The 23,312-nt window shown below is 41.7% G+C and overlaps 1 protein-coding gene across 3 annotated transcripts in view; it reads left to right on the forward strand.

Moving 5' to 3' along the window:
• PTPRA (protein tyrosine phosphatase receptor type A) overlaps positions 1 to 23,312 on the forward strand; it is a 168,520-nt gene that overhangs the window by 45,810 nt on the left and 99,398 nt on the right. For 2 of the 3 annotated variants that reach the window (XM_017872569.1, XM_017872570.1), the window contains exon 2: positions 392 to 475. The exons of the other annotated variant lie outside the window; for it this stretch is intronic. In XM_017872569.1, coding sequence (XP_017728058.1) covers positions 449 to 475 — 27 coding nt within the window. In that variant the 5' untranslated portion in view covers positions 392 to 448. The remainder of the gene's footprint in view (positions 1 to 391; positions 476 to 23,312) is intronic. 3 annotated transcript variants of the gene reach the window in all.

Raw genomic sequence — 23,312 nt, forward strand, 5'->3', positions numbered from 1 at the left:
GTAGATACAGGGTTTTAGCATGTTGGCCAGGCTGGTCTCAAATTCCTGACGTCAAGTGATTCACCCACCTTGGCTTCCCAAAGTGCTGGGATTACAGGCATGAGCCACCGTGCCTGGCTATTTTCTTTTGAGACTGGGTCTCACTGTGTTTCCAGGCTGGAGTGCAGTGGCACAATCTCAGCTCACTGCAAACTCCACCTCTTGGGCTCAAGCAATCCTCCCACCTCAGCCTCCCAAGTAGCTGGGATTATAGGCATGTGCCACCCTGCCTGTCTGCTTTTTGTGGAGATGGGATTTTGCATGTTGCCTAGGCTGGTCTTGCATTCCTAAGCTAAAACAATCTGCTCAGGGATGTTGTATATTTCTAAAGGTATTTTTCCTTTGGTTGCAGGTGACACAACCCAAAAAAAAAAAAAAAAAGATATTTATGGAATTCCAGTGAGTGGTAATGGATGATGCAGTTCAAATAACTAAGGTAAGAGAAAACCAGAACTGTGAGTAGGCTTTTGCCAGTCAAGTAGTATCCTTAAATAAAGCTAACATCATATTGTTTCCTGCTTCATTTTGTTTCTAAGCTGTAAGAGTAGCTTATTTCATTATGATACAAACATTGTAATTATCCTTTAAGATACTTCTTAACCTGATTGTGAATCAGAATCACTTAAAGAGCTTTTTTTTAAAAAAAGGCTGGGCAATGTGGCTCACGCCTGTAATCCCAGCACTTTGGGAGGCCGAGGTGGGCAGATCACTTGAGGTCAGGAGTTCAAGACCAGCCTGGCCGACATGGTGAAACCCCATCTCTTCCAAAAATACAAGAATAGCCAAGTGTGGTGTCATGTGCCTGTAATCCCAGCTACTCGGGAGGCTGAGGCAGGAGGATTCCTTGAACCCAGGAGACAAAGGTTGCAGTGAACTGAGATCGCACACTGCATTCCATTCTGGGCACCAAAGAATGAAACTCTGTTTCAAAAAAAAAAAAAAAACCAAAGTCAATGCCCTGCCAGCCTGCCTTTGTTGAATTAAAGCTTCTTGAGTAGAGCACAGATGATCTCCAAGGTTTTTAAATGGGAATGTAAACCAACTCTACAGTTTTAGAAAACTGTTTGGCAATATCTGTGAAACATGCACCTATCTAATAACCCAGGAATTTCAATTCTAGGTGTTCACCTTTGAGAAATGAAAAATATATGTCTACACAAAAGTACACATACAGATATTCACTGCAGCTCTATGTATTGTAGCCAGAAAAAATGGAACCTAATCAGGTGTCCAAAAACAGGAGAATAGTTAAATAAATTGTGATATATGGCTGGGCGTGGTGGCTTACACCTGTAATCTAAGCACTTTGGGAGGATAAGGTGGGCAGATCAGTTGAGGTCAGGAGTTCAAGACCAGCCTGGCCAACATGGTGAAACCCCATCTCTACCAAAATTACAAAAATTAGCTGAGTGTGATGGTGCACGCCTGTAATCCCAGCTACTCAGGAGGCTGAGACAGGAGAATGGCTTGAACCTAGGAGGCAGACGTTGCAGTGAGGTGAGATCACGCCCCTGCACTCCATCCAGTCTGGGCAACAGGGCGAGACTGTGTCTCAAAAAAAAAAAGATTGATATACACTATTGATAAAATGGAATTTTATTCAGTAATAGAAAGAAACTACCAGTACACACAACAACATGGGTGAATCTCGTAGATAAAAGGTTGGGTGAAAGAAACCAGATGGACAAGAAAAAGTAGATATGGCAGAATTCTGGAGAAAAACTAAACTACAATGATAAAGGTCAGATCCCTTCCTCTGACAGGAGGTGGGAGGTTGTGACTGGAAAGAGGTATGAGAGAGCCTCTGCAGCACTGAAAAGGTGTTTTGTTTTGTTTTGTTTTGTTTTGTTTTGTTTTGTTTTGTTTTTTGAGACGGAGTCTTGCTGTGTCACCAGGCTGGAGTGCAGTGGCGTGATCTCGGCTCACTGCAACCTCCGCTTCCTGAGTTCAAGTGATTCTCTTGCCTCAGCTTCCCAAGTAGCTGGGATTACAGGCGTATGCTACCACGCCCAGCTAATTTTTGTATTTTTAGTAGAGACGGGGTTTCACCATGTTGGCCGGGGTGGTCTCAATTGCCTGACCTCATGATCCGCCTGCCTCTGCCTCCCAAAGTGCTGGGATTATAGGCGTGAGCCACCGCGCCTGGCCTGAAAAGGTTTTACATCTTAATGTGTTCATATACATACTTTTCTCGTGGTAAAATATATATAACATTAAATTTATCATTTTAACTACTTTTGAAGTATACAATTCATTGGCATTAAGTACACTCCTGTTGTGCAGCCATCACCACCATCCATCTCTAGAACTTTTTCATCTCCTGCAACTGAAACTCCATATCCATTAAACACTAACTCCCCATTTCCTCTTCCCCTAGCTGCTGGCGACCATTCTACCTTCTGTCTCTATGAATTTGACTATAATAGTTACCTCGTGTAAGTGGAATCATATTTGTCATTTGGCGTCTGATTTATTTCACAAAGGTATCCTGTTTATTTCACATAGGATGACCTTGTTTTCAAGTCATCCATGTTGTAGCATGTATTAGAATTTCCATTTTATGGTTGAATAATATTCTGTTGTATGTTTATACCACATTATGTGTATCCATTCATTCATTGATGGATACTTGGGCTGCTTCCACCTTTTGGCTGTTGTGACTAATGGTGCTATCTATGAACATGGGTGTAGGCTGGGTGCGGTGGCTCACGCCTGTAATCCCAGCACTGTGGGAGGCCGAGGCAGGCGGATCACCTGAGGTCAGGAGTTCAAGACCAGCTTGGACAACATGGTGAAATCCCGTCTCTACCAAAAATTAGCCAGGTATGGTGGCGCTTTCCTGTATTTCCCAGCTACCTGGGAGGCTGAGGCAGGAGAATCGCTTGAACCTAGGAAGTGGAGGTTGCAGTGAGCCCAGATGGTGCCACTGCCCTCCAGCCTGGGTGACAGAGTGAGACTGTCTCCATTGAAAAACAAAACAAAACACATGGATGTTCAAACATCTGTTCCAGTCCCTGCTTTTAGTTCTTTTGAGTATATTCTTAGAAGTAAAGTTACTGGATCATATGGTAGCTCCATGTTTAATTTTTTGAGGAATCACGATGCTGTTTCTCACAGTACTACATCATTTTATATTCCCACCAGCAATGCACAAGGGCTTCAGTTTCTTTACATTCTGCTTTTTGGTGACCTCCATAATTCTAAATTATATGTATATGCTATTTCTTCTTAATTCTTTTATTAATAAAAAAGACAACATAATTTTTTGCCTCTCCAGTGTGAAAAATGGAAATTTACCTTACACTGTCCCCCTATTTAATATTTGTATTATTTCCTGTTCTGCTGCTGTTTATTAGTTTCCTCAGACTTCTATAACAAAACTCCACAAACTGGGTGGCTTAAACAATAGAAATTTATTGTCTCAGAGTTTTGGAGGCTAGGGAAGTCCTGAGGGCTGTGAGGGAGAATCTGTTCTGTGATTTTCTTCTAGCTTCTGGCAGCCTCAGGCATCCCTTACCTTGTAGATGGCATTCTCTCTGTATCTTCAGATTGTTTTCCCTCTGTGCATATCTGTCTCTTGTGTCCAAATTTCCTTTTTCAAAATAAGTGTGCCAGTCATTGGACTAGGGACCATCCTAATGAGCTCATCTCAACTTGATCATCTGCAAAGATCCTCTTTCTAAATAAGTTCACATTCACAGGAACTGAGTAGGGGGTTATGATTTTAACATCTTTTGGGGGACACAGTTCAACCTGGGTGACAGAGCAAGTCTCTGTCTCAAAAAAAACAAAACAAAAAAACCAATTAAACTCATAAAGTGATTGTATTTCTAACTTTCGGAAGTACTCTTGAACCTCCTTTTTTAGGTTAATTTTCAGCACTCTTTCCTTCTTTCTTCCTTTTCTTTTTCCTTTTCTTTTTTTTTTTTTTTTTTAATTTTATTTTTTTGAGACAGAGTCTTGCTCTGTCACTCAGGCTAGAGCACAGTGGCGTGATCTTGGCTCACTGCAACCTCTGCCTCCCAGGCTCAAGTGATTTTCCTGCCTCAGCCTCCCAAGTAGCTGGGATTACAGGCATCTGCCACCATGCCTGGCTAATTTTTGTATTTTTAGTAGAGACAGGGTTTCACCTTGTTAGCCAAGCTGGTCTCGAACTTCTGGCCTCAAGTGATCCACCCACCTTGGCCTCCCAAAGTGCTGGGATTACAGGCATATGCTGCCATGCCTGGCTAATTTTTGTGTTTTTAGTAGAGACAGGATTTCACCATGTTGGCCAGGATGGTCTCGATCTGCTGACCTGGTGATCCACCTGCCTCGGCCTCCCAAAGTGCTGGGATTGCAGTCGTGAGCCACCACGCCCTCTTAGTATTTGCATTATTATAGCGAAGTAAATATTGTTCACTGTCAGGCCAAGCAGCATTTTCTGGGTTTTTATTTCTTTCTCTATAGGTTCAATGTCATAGACCCTGGGCTATTCAAACGAGAAAATGAAGAAAAAGTGAATTCTGTTTCTGAAACTATCAGTTGCTTCCAATCATGTCTTTATATTTTATATTTGAACTGTAACTTTCTCATAAAATTTTGTCCCTGGAGTTTCTAATTTTCTTGTCTATTTGCCTGTTATTATAGTTTCACTTTTCCCCAAGATCTCAGTCATACACTCTAGCCTGTCAAGGCTAGTTTAGACCATACACTGTGGCCCAAATTTAGGCTAGTCATCCACTCCACTCCAAGACCAGTTTACACTAACTGTTTTTTAGGCTATCCACACATACTGGTATTTTCCTTACTGGTTTTTCTTTGAGGGGGATGCGGGGAGGTTGGGTCCACTGATCTTGGATATCAATCTTTCTTTTTATTTGTTTTTTAAATCTTACTAGAGGCTAGGGGGCACGATGGCTCATGCCTGTAAACCCAGCACTTTGGGAGGCTGAGGTGGGTGGATCACTTGAGGCCCGGAGTTTGAGATCAGCCTGGCCAGAACAGTAAAACCCTGTCTCTACTAAAAATACAAAAATTAGCCAGGTGTAGTGGTGGGTGCCTATAATCCCAGCTAGTTGGGAGACTGAGGCAGGGGACTTTCTTGAACCCAGGTGGTGGAGGTTGCAGAGCCGAGATCACACCATTGCACTTCAGCTTAGGCAACAGAGTGAGACTCCATCTCAGTCAATCAATCAATCTATCAGTATATCTATCTATCTTACTAGAGTTCATTCGCAAGTCACTTACTGAGAGAAGAAGTACATGGCAGATAAATTTTGACTCTTTCTGGTATCTGTTTTTTTGTTTGTTTGTTTGTTTGTTTTGGAGATGGAGTCTTGCTCTGTTCCCCAGGCTGGAGTGCAGTGGCTCGATCTCGGCTCACTGCAAGCTTTGCCTCCTGGGTTCACGCCATTCTCCTGCCTCAGCCTCCTGAGCAGCTGGGACTATAGGCACCCGTCACCATGCCCGGCTGATTTTTTGTGTTTTTAGTAGAGATGGAGTTTCACTGTGTTCAGCCAGGCTGGTCTCGGTCTCCTGACCTTGTGATCAGCCCACCTCGGCCTCCCAAAGTGCTGGGATTACAGGCGTGAGCCACCGTGTCTAGCCTCTGGTGTCTTGTTTTTAAGACCCTCATGTTCGAATGATGGTTTGGTTGACTATAAAATTCTAGGTTGCCTATTATTTTTCCCAAAATTTTGAAGTCATTGCTTCATGGCTTCTGACATCCCTTTTTGTTCATGAGAAATAGGAAGTTTCATATAGGAAATTAATTTTTCTTCTTTTCTGGAAGCTTTTATGTTCTATATAGTCTGGAATTCCATAGAGGTGTACTTAGTGGGCCCCTTATTAGATCTGCAGACTCATAGCTCTCCATTTTTTGGTTCTTTCTGTCAGCAGCTTTCTGATACTGAACTTCCTGGGTCGTTCATGTAATGTTTTTATCTATTCTGTCCTTTTTAAAAACTCTTTGCTTTTGGTTGTTTTCCTTGAGGTTGTCATAACTTTATCTCCTAATCTTTTTTTCTTTTTCTTTTTCTTTTCTTTTCTTTTTTTTTTTTTTTGGGACAGGGTCTCACCCTGTGGTCCAGACTGGAGTTGAGTGGTGCCATCACAACTCACCACAGCCTCGAGCTCCCAGGCTCAAGCAATCCTCCCTCCTCAGCTTTCCAAGTAGCTGAAACTATAGGCATGCGCTACTACACCCAGCTAATTTTTAAAATTTTTAGTAGTGACTGGGTCTCACTATGTTGCCCTGGCTGGTCTCAAACTCCTGAGCTCAAGTGATCCTCCTTCCTCTGGGGACTACAGGAGTATGCCACCATGCTTGGCTAATTTTTGTATTTTTTAGTAGAGACGGGGTTTCGCCATGTTGCCAGGTTGGTATTGAACTGCTAGTAGGCTCAAGTGGTCCACCTGCGTCACTCAGCCTTCCAAAGTGCTGGAATTATAGGTATGAGCCACCACACCTGGCCTGCTGTTTTTTCTTTTACTATTTCTTAAACTAGTCTTCTCCCCACTTTCTTTTCCTATATGAACATTAATAGTTGACCACAGCATTGGCCCTGTAATACTCTTGTTCTTCGTATTTCTTCAGTTTTATTTAGCCCCCGTCATGTGTTCACACATTCCTTTTTATTTGCTTTATATATATCCAGTCCCTTCTTTTGAACACTGTGTGGTCATTAATGAGAGTGTGGTAGGATTTTATATACTGATATTTTAGAAAATGACCATAAAGCTGTTCTTGGAGATGGTCTTTAAAGACCGGGCATGGTAGCTCATGTTTGTAATCTTAGCACTTTGGGTGGCCGAGGCAGGATGATTGCTTGAGCTCAGGAGTTCGAGACCAGCCTGGGAAACATGGGGAGATACCATCTCTACAAAAAATGTACAAATTACCCAGGCGTGGTAGTACATGCCTGTGGTTCCAGCTGTTCCAGAGCCTGAAGTGGGAGGATTGCTTGAGCCCAGGAGCTCGAGGCTGTGGTAAGCCATGTTTGCACCACTGCCCTCTAGCCTGAGTAACAGAACAAGACCCTGTCTCAAAGAAAGGAAAAAAAATTTAAGTAGTTGATTAAAAGAGGTCTTTAGGGTGGGCTCTAATTTGATGTGACTGATGTTCTTATAAGAAAAGGAAATTTGTACACACAGACATCAAAAACAAATACACAGAAGAACGACCAGGTGAGGATATAGTAAGATGGGCCATCTGCAAGCCAAGGAGGGAGATCTCATAGGAAACCAGACTTGCTGACACTTTCATCTTGGACTTCTGGCCTGTAGAGCTGTGAGAAAATAAATTTCTGTTGTTGAACCCACCGAGTCTGTAATACTTTTATGGCAGCCCTACCAAGTGAATATAGACATTTAAGAAGGCTTGGTGCGTTGCAGCATTTGGTAAATTATTGTGCATTTAGTTGTATTGTGCATGTAGTGCCATTATTGAGAAGAGCAGGATGGATGGGAAGCATCGAGACAAAGTAAAATACGAGCTGGCCACTAACATATGGTATGATTTTGTGGTAGGTGAAAAAAGGCTTCCAGAAGTAGAGTGCTTATGAAAGAAAAGCTCAATAGTGTAAGAATTTTACACCAGTTTGACTTTAACAGAGAGTGAGTTCAACAGTGAAAGGTGAGGTTGCAAATGTAGTTTGGGGACCCGTATTGGTTTCCTGGTGCTGCCCTAACAAAGTACCATAAACCTGGTGGCTAAAGACAGCAGAAATACATTGTCTGACAGTTCTGGAGGCCCAAAGTCAAGGTGTTGGCAGTGTTGGTTCCTTCTTGTGGGGGTGAATCTGTTCCAAGCATCTCTCCTTAGCTTCCAAGAGCCCTATGTGTTATTTGGATTGTAAATGATCACTCAAATCCTCTGTCTTCAAATGGCATTTTCCGTGTCTGTTTTCACATGATTGTCTTCTTATAAGGACACCGGTCATATTGGATTAGGGGCCCACAGTATTCCAGAATGACCTCATCTTTATTTAACTAATTACATCTTCAACGACCCTATTTCCAAATAAGGTCACATCCTGTGGTACTGGAGGTTAGGACTTCATATCTTTTTGGGGGAGACATAGTTCAACCCATAACAGGGGCCAAACTATGAAGCATTTCCTATGTATCCAGATATTTTCAAATCTATTGTTTATTCAGTGGGAAACCATTGAACACTTTGAGCAGGATGAATCTAACACTTTAGGAAGACTGCTGGGGAATGGGGTTGGAGAGATGTTAGCTGCACTGGGAGTCAGTAGAAGGCCTAGACTGGATCAGTGTTATGGAAAACCAGGATTCTGGGGCTCCCACTCAAGATATCCCAAACCCAAATCTTCAGACTGGAGACCCAAGACTGTTTTTTAAAAGCTCCCTCTCTTTCCCTGTGAGTCAGATGATTTAGCCTAGCTTGGATATAACACTGGGTGTGAGGTGATAGAGGCATGAATTGGATTGGTGGTTATGCAAGTAGAAAGATCAGAGAGAACCTGGGAAAAGAGACATTTCGGAAAAGTAGTATGTAAACTGGCGCTGGAGAGTCTGAGACAGTGGTGGAATCCTTAACAGAAATAAGGATGTTTAGAGAATAAATTAGGTTTAAAGGGAAGGTAATTAATTTGGTTTACAGTGTAAGGTGATAGACAGTCAGCAGGTACTTGGAAAATGGTGAAGTATGTTCAGAAGTGAGATAATGGAGGTGATAATCAAAACCCATCCTGAGTATGGATGAGCCTTTGTGTAGGAGAAAGGATATGGAGAGAACAGAGGATCAGGAAGCCAATACTGTAGACACTTTTCCCTAGCCCCTGAAACAAATGCATTTGACTGCTCTGTCATGACACCTGGAACTAATACGACATTGCTTACTTAATTCCTTTGCCATGAACTCAGTGAAGGCAGGGATGGGTCTTGGCTTGTGTGTGTGTGTGTGTAGAGACTGGGTCTCACTCTGTTACCCAGGCAGAAGTGCCAAGGCATAATCATCGCTCACTGCAGCCTCAAATGAACCTCCTACCTCAGGCCTCCTGAGTTGCTGGGACTACAGGCATGCACCACCATGTGCGGCTAATGGCCATAACTTTTTAAAGGCCATCATCTAGCACAGTGCCTGGCTTTTCAATGGAAGTTTGTTGAATGACTGACTGACTGACTGACCGACCTGGAAAATGAACACATCAACTTGAGAATAAGAACTTTGTCTTTTTCTTCCTTGCATCCCCTAACATTTAATCCAATGCCTGGTCCTTAAAAGGACCCAAATAAAATTTTGATATGTGAATGGTAGAAGAAGAAAAGCTAAAATTGAGTCGTCATTGTGTCAAGAGAACCAGGAAACAAGAGAAGCTTTTGAGAAATAAGTTAACCGTAACATGTCAAATGCAAGTCAAGGAGAATGAAAACTGAGGGCAGGAATTAGATTTAATCAGGAGGTTATTTGTAGATTTGAGAACGAAGGAATTAAGAACACAATGAGGTTGTTAAGGGAGAATGAAGGAATTAAGATCATAATGAAGTCATAAAGGAGAGGTGGAAAGTAAGGAAGTGAAAGCCAAGTACATCTTAACAGGTTTAGTAGTAATGAGGAAAAGAGAAGCTCATAGAGTTAAAGCTCTAAAAATCTGTTTAGAACATCCGTGTCTATTTGTAAACAAAGGGATATGATGGCTAGAGATGGAAAAATGGAAAGTACCAGAAGGAAATACATAATTTTAGGGGAAAGATCTCAAATGGGATCAAGAACATGGGCAGTAGCCTTAAAAAGGATGAGGGAATCTCTTCCTCTAGTCTAAAAAGAGAGAATAGAGGCTCTATAGAGGAGAGGTCGTGTCCTCTTGTCAGCCATCTGCTCAGGGAGTTTGGGCTACTGTGCTAGGAACTGACACAGGAAACTGACAAAGGAAGGATGTTTTCTGCACAGCACTGAGGAGTGTGATACTCCTAAGCAGTAGTTGGCAGCCTGAGATAGGAATGGTGGAACCAGATGGTAAGGATAATCCAGGAATCAGGATGGCACTTTCTGTAGATTAGGGAGTCGTAGGCTGGGGGTGTACCTTTATTCACTCTTCTCTGATTCAGAGGTTTTACAATTTTCACTAACATCATTAAAAACAATATTGGATGCCTACTACATGTTGGTTTTATTTTAATGTTGGAAAAACAAAAAAGTGAAAACTACTATCCTGAGGTTTCTGGTTTTATTGGGGAGATAGATCATATATGTAAAAAGCAAGTTTAGCAAATGGCACATGGCATTATAGACTAAGTCCCAAATCAGTAGACTAGATAAATGTCAGAGAGATCACAATTATAGCAGTACACTTTGAGGTTCTTTTCCCTGTAGCTTATGAACATTTAAATTTTGTCGCTTTTATAAATATATGCCTATTTGAGAGGTAAGAAAAGTACCACATTGCTTTAATTTGCTTTTCCTTGTTAGCAAAGATGAAGTTTTCATTTGTTTATCATTATTATTTTACTTTTTATGAATTGCCTATTCATAGCTTTTATCCATCCTTCCATGGCTGTGTTTATACTTACTAATTTGTAAATACCTTATTTAATAAGGTTATTTAACCTTTTGCCTGTAACATTTTGCAAATGTTTTTTCTAGTTCCTTTTTTCGGGGTTTTTTGTTGATTGGTTGGTTGATTGGTTGGTTTTGTTTGTTTGTTTTTTCAAGACACAGCATCACTCTGTCACCCAGGCTGGAATGCAGTGGCGCCATCTCTGCTCACTGCAACCTCTGCCTCCTGGGGTCCAGTGATTCTTGTGTCTCAGCCTCCCAAGTAGCTGGGATTACAGGCGCACGCCACCATGCCCAGCTAATATTTGTAATTTTAGTAGAGATGGGGTTTCACCCTGTTGGCTAGGGTGGTCTCAAAACTCCTGACCTCAAGTGATTCGCCTACCTCAGCCTCCCAAAGTGCTGGGATTACAGACACAGCCACCACGGCCGGCCTTTTCTAGTTTTTTTAATTTAAACATTTTCTTTCAGGTTTCTTATTTTATTTTTGGTTTATGATGTTTTGTTGACACACAAGAGTTTAAATGTCTTATGTATTAGAAACTATTAAATATTTCTTTTTAATATTTAGGAAGGCTGCCTCACCCTGAGAACAAACAAATATTTTCACGTTTTCTTCAAATTGTTTTGTAGTTTATTGGTACTTATTTACATTCTATTGTATTATTTATTGTTATTTATATACGTAAAACTTTAAATCATTTGGAATTCACTTTTGGAATATTGCATGAAATAGAGAGCTAATTTACTTTTTGCTGAATAGTTCAGCAGTTTCTAGTACTGTTTACTAAATAATCTATTAAAATTTTCTACAGATTCATAAATGATTTTGTCCAGGCTGGAGTGCAGTGGCACAGTCATGGTTCACTGCAGCCTCTACCTCCATAGGCTCAGGTGATTGTCCCACCTCAGCCTCTCAAGTAGCTGGGACTACAGACGTGCCACTACACCCAACTAATTTTTGCATTTTTTTGTAGAGATGATATTTCACCATGTTGCTGAGCCTGGTCTCGAACTCCTGGGCTCAAGCGACCTGCCCACCTTGGCCTCCCAGAGTACTAGGATTACAAGGCATGAGCCACCGGGTATTTTTTTTATCATATTCCCAATACTTATGTATACAGACTTCCTTGTTTATAAATCTGTGACTGTACCATTGCCACATAATATTGTATTAATATAATCTCATAGTGCAAATACTTGCTCATTTGTTTTAAATAATGCCTAGACTACACTCACCTATTTGTATATGTGAACTTTTTTAAAAATCATTTTATTTTTTAATAATTTAAGACTCAAAAAGCTGCAGTAGTACAGGTTCCCATGTACACTTCACCCAAGGGCTTTCAGTTATAACGTTTTTTTGTTTTTTTGAGATGGAGTCTCACTCTGTCACCAGGCTGGAGTGCAGTGGTGCAATCTCAGCACACTGCAACCTCCAACTCCCTGATTCAAACGATTCTCCTGTCTCAGCTTCCCGAGTAGCTGGAATTACAGGCACGTGCCACCACACCCAGCTAATTTTTGTATTTTTGGTAGAGACAGAGTTTCACCATGTTGGCCAGGATAGTCTCAATCTCCTGACCTCATGATCTGCCTGCCTTGGCCTCCCAAAGTGCTGGGATTACAGGTGTGAGCCACTGTGCCTGGCTGAGTTATAACCTTTTACTTTTTGTTTTCCCATCCCCCGAGACGAAGTCTTTCTCTTTTTTTTTTTTTGAGATGGAGTCTCGCTCTGTCGCCCAGGCTGGAGTCAGTGGCCGGATCTCAGCTCACTGCAAGCTCTGCCTCCTGGGTTTACGCCATTCTCCTGCCTCAGCCTCCCGAGTAGCTGGGACTACAGGCGCCCGCCACCTCACCTGGCTAGCTTTTTGTATTTTTTAGTAGAGAGGGAGTTTCACCGTGTTAGCCAGGATGGTCTTGATCTCCTGACCTTGTGATCCGCCCGTCTCGGCCTCCCAAAGTGCTGGGATTACAGGCTTGAGCCACCGTGCCTGGCCGAGACAAAGTCTTTCTCTGTCATCCAGGCCGCAGTGCAGTAACATAATCTCGGCTCACTGCAACCTCTGCCTGCAGGATTCAAGCAATTCTCCTGCCTCAACCTCCTAAGTAGCTGGGATTACAGGCACCCAGCACCACGCCCGGCTAATTTTTGTATTTTTAGTAGAGACGGGGTTTCACCATGTTGGCCAGGATAGTCTCAATCTCCTGACCTCATGATCTGCCTGCCTTGGCCTCCCAAAGTGCTGGGATTACAGGCATGAGCCACTGTGCCCGGTCTGTTATAGCCTTTTATATAACCATAATACATTTTCAAAACCAGGAAGTTGATATTGGTATAATGCTGTTAGCTAATAATGGACCTTGTTTGGATTTTTACCAGTTTTTTTTTTTTTTTTTTTTTTGAGACGGAGTCTTGCTCTGTCACCCAGGCTGGAGTGCAGTGGCTGGATCTCAGCTCACTGCAAGCTCCTCCTCTTGGGTTCATGCCATTCTCCTGCCTCAGCCTCCCGAGTAGCTAGGACTACAGGCGCCCGCCACCTCGCCCGGCTAGTTTTTTGTATTTTTTAGTAGAGACAGGGTTTCACCGTGTTAGCCAGGATGGTCTCGATCTCCTGACCTCGTGATCCACCCGTCTCGGCCTCCCAAAGTGCTGGGATTACAGGCTTGAGCCACCGCGCCCGGCCTTTTTACCAGTTTTTACATTTAAATATGTATGTATGTGTATATTACTATAAAGTCTTATCAGATGTGTAAATTTGTGTAACCATAACCACAATCAGGATATATAACTGTTCCATCACCACAAGGAAAAATCCCTCATGCTATTCCTTTAAAACAGTTAGACCTCTCCCCAACCCTAAACTTTGGCAACCACTGATCTATTCTCCATCACTGTAATTTTGTCATTTCAAGAGTGTTATAGAGGCTGGATGCAGTGGCTCACGCCTATAATCCCAACACTTTGGGAGGCCGAGGTGGGTGGGTTACTTGAGGTCAGGAGTTTCAGACCAGCCTGGCCAACATGCTGAAACCCCTCATCTACTAAAAATACAAAAATTAGCTGGGCATGGTGGCAGGCACCTGTAGCCCCAGCTACTTGGAAGGTTGAAGCAGGAGAATTGCTTAAACCCAGGAGGCAGAGGTTGCAGTGAGCTGAGATCATACCACTACACTCCAGCCTATAGTCCCAGTTACTGGGGAGGCTGAGGTGGGAAGATTGCTTGATCCCAGGAGGCAGAGGCTGCAGTGAGCCAAGATTGCTCCGCTGCACTCCAGCATGGGTGACAGAGTGAGACCCTGTCTCTAAATAAATAAATAAATAAATAAATAAATAAATAGATTGGGCACGGTGGCTCATGCCTGTAATCATAACACTTTGGGAGGCCGAGGTGGGAGGATCACCTCAGGTTAGGAGTTCAAGACCAGCCTGGCCAACATGGTGAAACCCCGTCTCTACTAAAATACAAAAATGAGCCAGTCATGATGGTGGGTGCCTGTAAACCTAGCTACTCGGGAGGCTGAGACGGGAGAATCACTTGAACCCAGGAGACGGTGGTTGCAGTGAGCTGAGATCGCGCCATTGCACACCAGCCTGGGCAGCTAAGCGAGACTCCATCTCAAAAAAAAAAAATTAAAAGGTTTCATTTCATTTTAGTCACAAGAAATACATTTTAAATATGCAAATCTCAAATCTATTAAATCTTTACAGACTGATTCTTTCCAAATCAGAGCATATGTATTCAGGATAATGCCAAATATCAGAGAAAACTGGAACACAGCAGCCTGTTTTTACTGATCAGATGTCGTCCCTTAAGGCTGTAATGAAAGAGCTACGTGCTTTGAAATCACCCTTTTTTCTTTTTTTTTTTTTTTTTTTTTTTTTTTTGAGTCGGAGTCTCGCTTTTTTGCCCAGGCTGCAACCCAGTGGCACGATCTCGGCTCACTACAACCTTCCTTTCCCGGGTTCAAGCAATTCTCCTGCCTCAGCCTCCTGAGTTGTTGGGATTTCAGGCACCCACCATCACGCCCAGCTAATTTTTGTATTTTTAGTAGAGACGGTGTTTTGTTATGTTGGTCAGGCTGATCTCAAACTCCTGACCTCAGGTGATCCGCTTGCCTCGGCCTCCCAAAGTGCTGGGATTATAGTCATGAGCCACTGTGCCCAGCCTCTGAAATCACCTTTTCTGTAATGCTACTTTGTTCAATAAAAATGACATATTAATATCCCTTTTTAAAATACATACAATATAGTTATTAACTGTAGTCACCATGATGAGCAATAGATCTCTTGAACTTATTCCTCCTAACTGAATTTTGTGTCCTTTGTCTAGTATTTCCCCAATTCCCCTACCCACCAACCTCTGATAACCACCATTTTAGTCTCTATTTCTATGAGTTCAACTTTTTACACTCCACATGTAAGTGAGATCATGTGATACTTGTCTTTCTGTGTCTAGCTTATTTCGTTTAACATAATGTCCTCCAGGTTTATCCATGTTATCACAAACGACAGAATTTACTCTTTTTTTAAAGCTGAATAGTGTTCCATTGTGTATGTATGCCACATTTTCTTTCTCCATTCGTCCATCAATGAATGAAAACAGGTTGATTTCATGTCTTAGCTATTGTGAATAATGCTGCAATGAACATAGTAGTACAGATATCTCTTCAACATACCCATGTTAGTTATATCCTTTAGATATATATCCAATAGGGGAAATTACTGAATCATATAGTAGTTCTATTTAAAATTTTTTGTTTTTTAATTTTGTTTGTTTAGAGACAGGGTCTCGCTCTATCACCAAGGCTGTAGCACAGTAGTGCAATCATAGCTCCCTGTAGGCTCAAGTGCTTTACCTCAGCTTCCCTACTACAGGCATGTGCCACTATACTCAGCTAATTTTTTAAAATTGTTTGTAGAGGCCAGGTGTCGTGGCTCATGCCTGTAATCCTAGCAATTTGGGAGACCGAGACGGATGGATCACCTGAAGGCAAGAGTTCGATGCTAGCCTGACCGCCGTGGTGAAACCCCATCTCTACTAAAAATACAAAATAATTAGCCAGGCGTGGCTGCACATGCTTACGATCCCAGCTACTTGGGAAGCTGAGGCAGGAGAATCACTTGAACCCGGGAGGCAGAGGTTGCATTGAGCCAAGATCTTGCCATTGCACTCCAGCCTGGGCGACAAGAGTGAAAATCCATCTTAAAAAAATATATATATATATTGTTTGTAGAGACAGGGTCTCATGATATTGACCAGGCAGGTCTCAAACTCCTGGCTTCAAGCAGTCTGCCTGTCTTGGCCTCCCAAACTGCTGAGATTACAGCCATGAGCCACTGCATCCAGCCTTATTTTTAATTTTTTGAGGAATCTCCATACATGTTTTCCATAATGGCTATACTTATTTACCTTGTCACCTTATTGTATAATGGTGCATTTCTCAGAATGTGTCCTTACTGTGTGACACATAACTATATTTGAAGTAAGTTTCTTATAGATAGCATATAGTTGGGTTTTTTTGTTGTTTTTTTTTAAATAGAGACAGGGTGTCGCTGTGTTGCCCAGGCTGGTCTTAAACTCCTGGGCTCAAGCAATATGCCTGCCCGGGCCTCCCAAAATGTTGGTACTATAGACATGAGCCACCATGCCTGGCCTAGGTCTTTTTTTTTTGGAGACAGGGTCTCACTTTTGTCGCCCAAGCTGGAGTGCTGTGGTGCAATCATGGCTCACTGCAGCCTCAACCTCCTAGACTCAATCAGTCCTCCACCTCAGCCTCCAGAGTAGCTGGGATTACAGATGCATGCCATCATGCCTGGCTAATTTTTGTTTTGTTTGGGGTTTTTTTGGTAGAGACAGGGTTTTTCCATGTTGCCTAGGCTGGTCTCAAACTCCTGGGCTGAAGTGATCCACCTACCTTGGCCTCTCAAAGTGCTGGGATTATAAGCATAAACCGTTACACCTGGTCTAGTTGGGTTCTTTTTTAAAAGAATCAGTTCTACTCATTTCTTTTAGTTGGTATGTATAAACCATTTATATTTAATGTAATTTTTGATACTTTGGATTTAAATTTGCCATTTTGTTTCATTATTTTGTTGTTCTGTTTTCCCTTTCCTGTTTTACAGTGGGTTCCTTGAACATTTTTTAGTATTTCGAGTATATATCTCTTTATGAAGTTTTTTGTGTGATAGCTCTAGGAGTATATATGTAGATAACTTATTACAGTCTATTAATATCAACTTTTTACCACCTTAAGTAGAATGTAGAAACTTTACCACCTTTTAGTTCCTTCTACCTTTTTTTTTTTTGTTGTTGTTGTTGTTGTTGTTGTTGAGGTGGAGTCTCACTCTGTCACCAGGTTGGAGTGCAGTGGCATGATCTTGGCTCACTGCAGTCTCCATCTCCCAGGTTCAAGCCATTCACCTGCCTTAGCCCCTCTGAGTGGCTGGGATTACAGGTGCATGCCACCACACCCAGCTAATTTTTGTATTTTTAGTAGAGATGGGGTTTCACCATGTTGACCAGGATGGTCTCGATCTCCTGACCTCATGATCTGCTGGCCTCAGCCTCCCAAATTGCTGGGATTACAGGTGTGAGCCATTGTGCCTGGCACACCTTCCTTCTTTATGGCACAGTTGTCTTAAATATTACCTCTACATACAAGGAGAACCACATCAGGCACTGCTGTCATTTTTACTTTGAACCATCAAACATAGTTTTTAAAACTCAAGAGAAGAATTGCTTAGTGTAAGTATGTGTATATGTATATGAATAAACATACATATATGCATAACACATATATGGATATATGCATATATAGACACACACACTCACCCTTTCCATTGCTTTTTCTTTACTTCTATTTGAGGTTTTCTTCTATCATTTACCTCCTTTCTGACAGAGTTTCTTTAGCCATTCTTTTCAAAGCTGATCTGTTGCTGACACATTTTTAGTTTTGTTCATTTGCCAGTATTTTTATTTCATTTTTTTTTTCTGAAGGATATTTTCACTGTCTATAGAATTTGGGCTTGATAGTTATTTTCTTTCAGCATTTGAAAAATATTTTATCCATCCTTGTGGTTTCCATGGTTCCTGATGAAAAATCTGTGGTCTTTCAAATTGTTATTCTTCTATAAGTGATATGTTGTTTCTCTCTAGTTGATTTCAGGACTTTTCTTTAGTTTTTAGAAGTTTGATTCTGTAAATTTATATCTAAATTTGAGGCCGAGTGTGATGGCTCATGCCCATAATCCCAGCACTTTGAGAGGCCAAGGTAAGAGGATTTCATGAGCCTAGGAGTTTGAGACCAGCCTGGACAATATAGTGAGACCCCACCTCTAAAACAGATAGATGGATGGATGGATGGATGGATGGATGGATGGATGGATGGATAGATGGACAGACAGACAGACAGATAGATGGATGTTTTTGTTTTTGGTTTTTTCTTTTTTTGTGACAGAGTCTTGCTGTGTCGCCCAGGCTGGGGTGCAGTGGCTCGATCTCGGTTCACCACAACCTCCGCCTCCTGGATTCAAGAAATTCTCCTGCCTCAGCCTCCCCCAAGTAGCTGGGATTACAGGTGCCCACCGCCACACCCAACTCATTTTTTGTATTTTTAGTAGAGACAGGGTTTCACCATGTTGGCCAAGCTGATCTTGAGCTCTTGACCTCAGATGATCCCCCTGCCTTGGCCTCCCAAAGTGCTGGGATTACAAGCGTGAGCCACTGCACCCGTAGATGGCTTTTAGCCATTATTTCTTCAAATTTTTTTTTTCATTTATCTGTTCATTCTCTTACTCTTGGGACCCTGATAGCATGAATGTTAGATCTTTGTTATTATCCCACAGGACTTTGAAACTGTGTTAATTACTTTTCAATCTACTTTCTCTCTTGTACAGACTGGATGATTTCCATTCATTTAAGTTTACTAATTGTTTCCTCTATCATTTCTCTTTTGCTGTTGAGCCCATCCAGTGGGTCTTTTTAATTTCAGAAATTTTATTTTTAAAAATTCCGTTTGGTACTCCTTATGTCTTCTATATGCTGAGTGTTTATAATGCCTTGTTTGAGCAGTTTCGTGGGCACTGTTTTAAATTCTTTTCAAATAATTCCAAAATCTATATTATCTTGGTATTGTCATCTGTTGATTGCCTTTTTTCATTCAAGTTGAGATTTTCATGTTCCTGGTATAATGAATAGTTTTGGATTGCATCCTGGCACTTGGAATATTGTGCTATGAGATTCTGGTTCCTATTTAAATTTTTATATTTAACAGACAATCAACCTTTTTAGGTTTAGAACACATACCCTGGCCCACTTTTTTTGGCTGTGGTTAAGTTTTCAGTCTTGTTTTACTGTTCTGGTCTGTGCTACTGAGAGGCCAGTCTGAAATTTAGGTGTTATTCCAGAGCAGTGTTCAGTTCTTATGCCTTTTGCTGTGTTGTTTCTGGTCATTTTTACACATGGGTTGCTCAGAGGCACGTTTAGGATTTCATACACAGATTTAGAGAATTCATTTCTCTAGCTCTCTCCTCACCATAGTCCTTTCCCAATTCTGTAGTTTTGCTGGGATTAGGACTCCATCTGGTTATTCCAGGGTAGAGAAAGATGACTTCACCCACATTCTGTGCAACTGTAACATGGAGAAGAGGGAAAAGACGTGCCACCTCATTAAGGCAGAGTTGTGTTGGAAGGCAGAATGCTGTTCACAATTTCTGGGCCACAGTGTCTGGTGAGGAAAAGGAGGGGTACCCCCCCCTTTTTTTAGTTTGCCTAGAGTAGGATAGGCACGGTCAAAATGTTTTTGTCTGCTGAGCTGCCCCTTTCCCAGTCCTTTACCTAGAGAGGGTAGGCTTTTCTTGGCACTTTCTTGTCTGTGCCTACTGGTTCTTTCAGATTGTGGCTTTAGAGCTTGGACTATGACATATTACAAGTTAAACCAAACCAAACAAAAAAATAGGGAGCTTCCTGTTGGGTTAGTCCTCATGTCCCCTGGTCCCTAGCCAATCTACCTTCTTTTTTCTACTTTTAAGAATTTTTCTGTCACTTGTATCATGAATATCATCTAGAATGTTTGATCATAATCAGTGGGAAGGGCCGGGCGCGGTGGCTCACGCCTGTAATCCCAGCACTTTGGGAGGCCAAGGCGAGCGGATCACCTAAGGTGAGGAGTTCGAGACCAGCCTGACCAACACGGTGAAACCCCATCTCTACTAAAAATACAAAAAAATTAGCCAGGCCTGGTTGGGGGCACCTGTAATCCCAGCTACTCGGGAGACTGAGATAGGAGAATCGTTTGAACCCAGGAGGTGGAGGTTATAGTGAGCTGAGATCATGCCATTGCACTCTAGCCTGGGCAACAAGAGTGAAACTCCGCCCCCCAAAAAAAAGAAATCCGTGGGAGGAATAGGGCGGAATATGCTTACTCCATTTTTCCTGAATTGTAAATCTCTGCTGCAATTTTAAATTATGAACTTTATATTTAGTTCCAGTAGTTTGTTTTAACCTGTGTACATAGTCTTTCAAATACAAATAACAGTTAGGAGGTTTTCCCCCAATAATTATATCTTGTTTTCTTTTTTTTTTTTTAAAAAAAGAGACCAGGTCTCACTGTATTGCCTAGGCTGGACTTGAACTCCTGTGCTCAGGCAATCCTCCTCCCTCAGCCTTCCAAGTAACTGGAACTACAGGTATATACTCCCATACCTGGCTGTTTTCTTATCCCATTATCTACTTTTGGAACAGGGATTGGCAAACTATAATCTGTTTCCCATATCCAGCTCACTTCTTATTTTGGTATGGCAGACAAGCTCAGAATAGGTTTTCCTTTTTTTTGGAGACAGGTTTCACTTTGTCACCCATGCTGGATTGCATTGGTGTAAACACAGCTCACTTCAGCCTCGACCTCCCAGGCTCATGGGATCCTCCTGTCTCAGAGAGAGAAATAGAGAGAGAGAAAAAAAAAGAAATTATATGAAATTCAAATTTCAACGTTTTATTAGAATATGCCATGTTCATTTGTTTATATATGGTCTACGTCTGCCTTCATGGTATGACAGCAGAGTTGAGTAGTTGAAGCAGAGACTTAATTGCCAGCCCTTTTTCCAGATGATTTGTAAATCCTAGAGGTGATAACCAGCATCCCTTTCTTGTTCTGCTTTAGTGATACTGATATTTCAAGATACATAATTTTCAGCCGGGCGCGGTGGCTCAAGCCTTGTAATCCCAGCACTTTGGGAGGCCGAGACGGGCGGATCACAAGGTCAGGAGATCGAGACCATCCTGGCTAACACGGTGAAACCCCGACTCTACTAAAAAAAATAGAAAAAACTAGCCGGGCGAGGTGGCGGGCGCCTGTAGTCCCAGCTACTCGGGAGGCTGAGGCAGGAGAATGGCGTGAACCCGGGAGGCGGAGCTTGCAGTGAGCCCAGATGGTGCCACTGCACTCCAGCCTGGGCAACAGAGCAAGACTCCATCTCAAAAAAAAACAAAACAAAACGTAATTTTCTCAGGTGAAAATTATTTTGTTTCTGGTTTCTAGGTATTTGTCAGATATCTCTCTCACAAAATTGGTTCTTTTCTTTGGGTTTTTGTTGTTGTTGTTGTTGTTTGAAACAGTCTCTCTCTGTCACCCAAGCTGGAGTGCAGTGGCGCGACCTCGGCTTACTGCAACCTCTGCCTCCTGGATTCAAGCAGTTCTCCTGCCTCGGCCTCCCTAGTAGCTGGGATTACAGGTGCCCACCACCACACCAGGCTAATTTTTGTATTTTTAGTAGAGATGGGGTTTCACCATGTTGGCCAGGCTGGTCTCAAACTCCTGACCTCAGGTGATCCGCCCTCCTTGGCCTCCCAAAGTGCTGGGATTACAGGCCTGAGCCACTGCGGCTTGCCTCTTTTTCTCTGTTATCTGACTTACCGGATGGCATCTGTTAGGTAAATCAGAAACCAAAGAGGAATAGCATTCACCACTCCCTGTCACCCCAAGAGCAAATCTATTATCATGCCCTGTGCAGTTTACCTCCTGAATATCTCCTTACTTGTAACACTTTCGCAGCTCCACCGGTAACATCAAACTGGACTCTCCACATCCAGTGCTATGTTCTCTACGCCCAGCTAAATGAAGTGTTCATTCCAAAATGCAGGGCAGGTAGATCCCTGTCATGCTTCTGTTGTTCAAAGGCTTCTTAATGCTTATAGGACAAAGAAAAATCACCCTTGTGTGGCCCTACCCTGTATACATCTCCAGCTTCCTGGCACGTGCTCCCCTTTGCTCTTTATGCTTCAGACACAGTGGCTTCTTTCAGACCCTGCTCCTACGCTTTCTGAGGTTACTGACTAGCATGGAGTTCCCTGCCCTTCTTAATGCCTCCCTGATTCCTGTTCCTCTTCTACTTGTCAGCTCAGGAGTCTCAGTGCCTTAGGGAGGCCTTGGCTGAGCTCCCTGACTAGTTCAAATTTTCTTCTTCTGTAGGCTCTTAGAGTCCTATAATTCTCTTTTCTGTCACTTCTTGTATTTGTCTATGAGGTGATTTGTTTAATGTCAGTTTTCTGCTACTAGACTGTAAGCTTCATGAAGATAGGGATTCTGTTAGAATTCGTTCACTATTTCTAGTAGAAGGAACAGGGCCTAGCCCATAGTAAATACTGAGTAAGTGGGTTATTTCCCTAATGATTGCCTTTTTAAAGAAAACCAGTTCTGTAAACCAGCATTCATCAGGCTTATCATATGGCTTTTATATTTTGAATTATTTTTTGTGAGGATTTTATTAATATGTTTCCCAATAGTGGACCATGGTTAAATTTTGAAATAAGCCTTAGTTGATCAGGTTATGGTATAATGATAACATATGCTGCTTTTTCTTTGTTAGGATTTTAAGATTTTACAGTTAAAGTTATTTTCTTTTTTGTGTGTTTTGTCAGATTTTGACCTCAGTGTTACACTAGTATTTTCATGGCTTATTTTATTCCATTCTTTTATTTTCAACTTTTCTATATCCTTAAGCTTAAAAATGTCTCTTCAACAGCATATAAATGAGGGTTTTATTATTAGGTTTTATAATTTTGTATTTTAATTGGAGCATTTAGTTTGTTTAATATAGTTAATATATTCTTTGCTTTCTATTTTCCTCAAAGATTTGAATAGAACAAAAGGCTTACCTCCCCCAAGCAAGAGGGAATTCTCTGGCAGTCTGCCTTTGCACTTGAATTGCAACTTCTCCCTGAATCTCCAGCCTGCCAGCCTCTTCTCTTATGAGTCAATTCCTTAAAATAAGTCTATATGATATATATTTAATATAATATATAATGTGGCTACTACCTAGAATTAATATATACTTAATATGACATATAATATAATTACAGTAGTACCTTCTTATCTGGGGGAGGCACTATGTTCCAAGACTCCCAGTGGATGGCTGAAACCACAGATACATGTTTCCCTATACATACATAGCTGTGATAAAGTTTAATTTATAAATTAGGCACAGTAAAAAATTAACAATAACTAATAATAAAATACAACAATTATAATAATATGCCAGCATGTTCCTTTTTCTCTTTTTTCTTGCTTTTTGTATTGCTAGACTTTTTTACTATCCTAGCTTTTTCCTCTCTTGCCAAGTTATAGACCCTGTTCTTTTAGTGGTTACCCTACAGATTACAACACATAGCCTACATGTATCACATTAATGTAATTGATGTATTAGTATATTTGTTCTTAGACAATACAAAGATCTTGGAACACTTTTAACTTCTCTCATCCGTTCCAT

This window comes from Rhinopithecus bieti, unplaced genomic scaffold (assembly GCF_001698545.2).
Source record: "Rhinopithecus bieti isolate Rb0 unplaced genomic scaffold, ASM169854v2 scaffold_7580, whole genome shotgun sequence".
NCBI classification, from domain to species: Eukaryota; Metazoa; Chordata; class Mammalia; order Primates; family Cercopithecidae; genus Rhinopithecus; species Rhinopithecus bieti.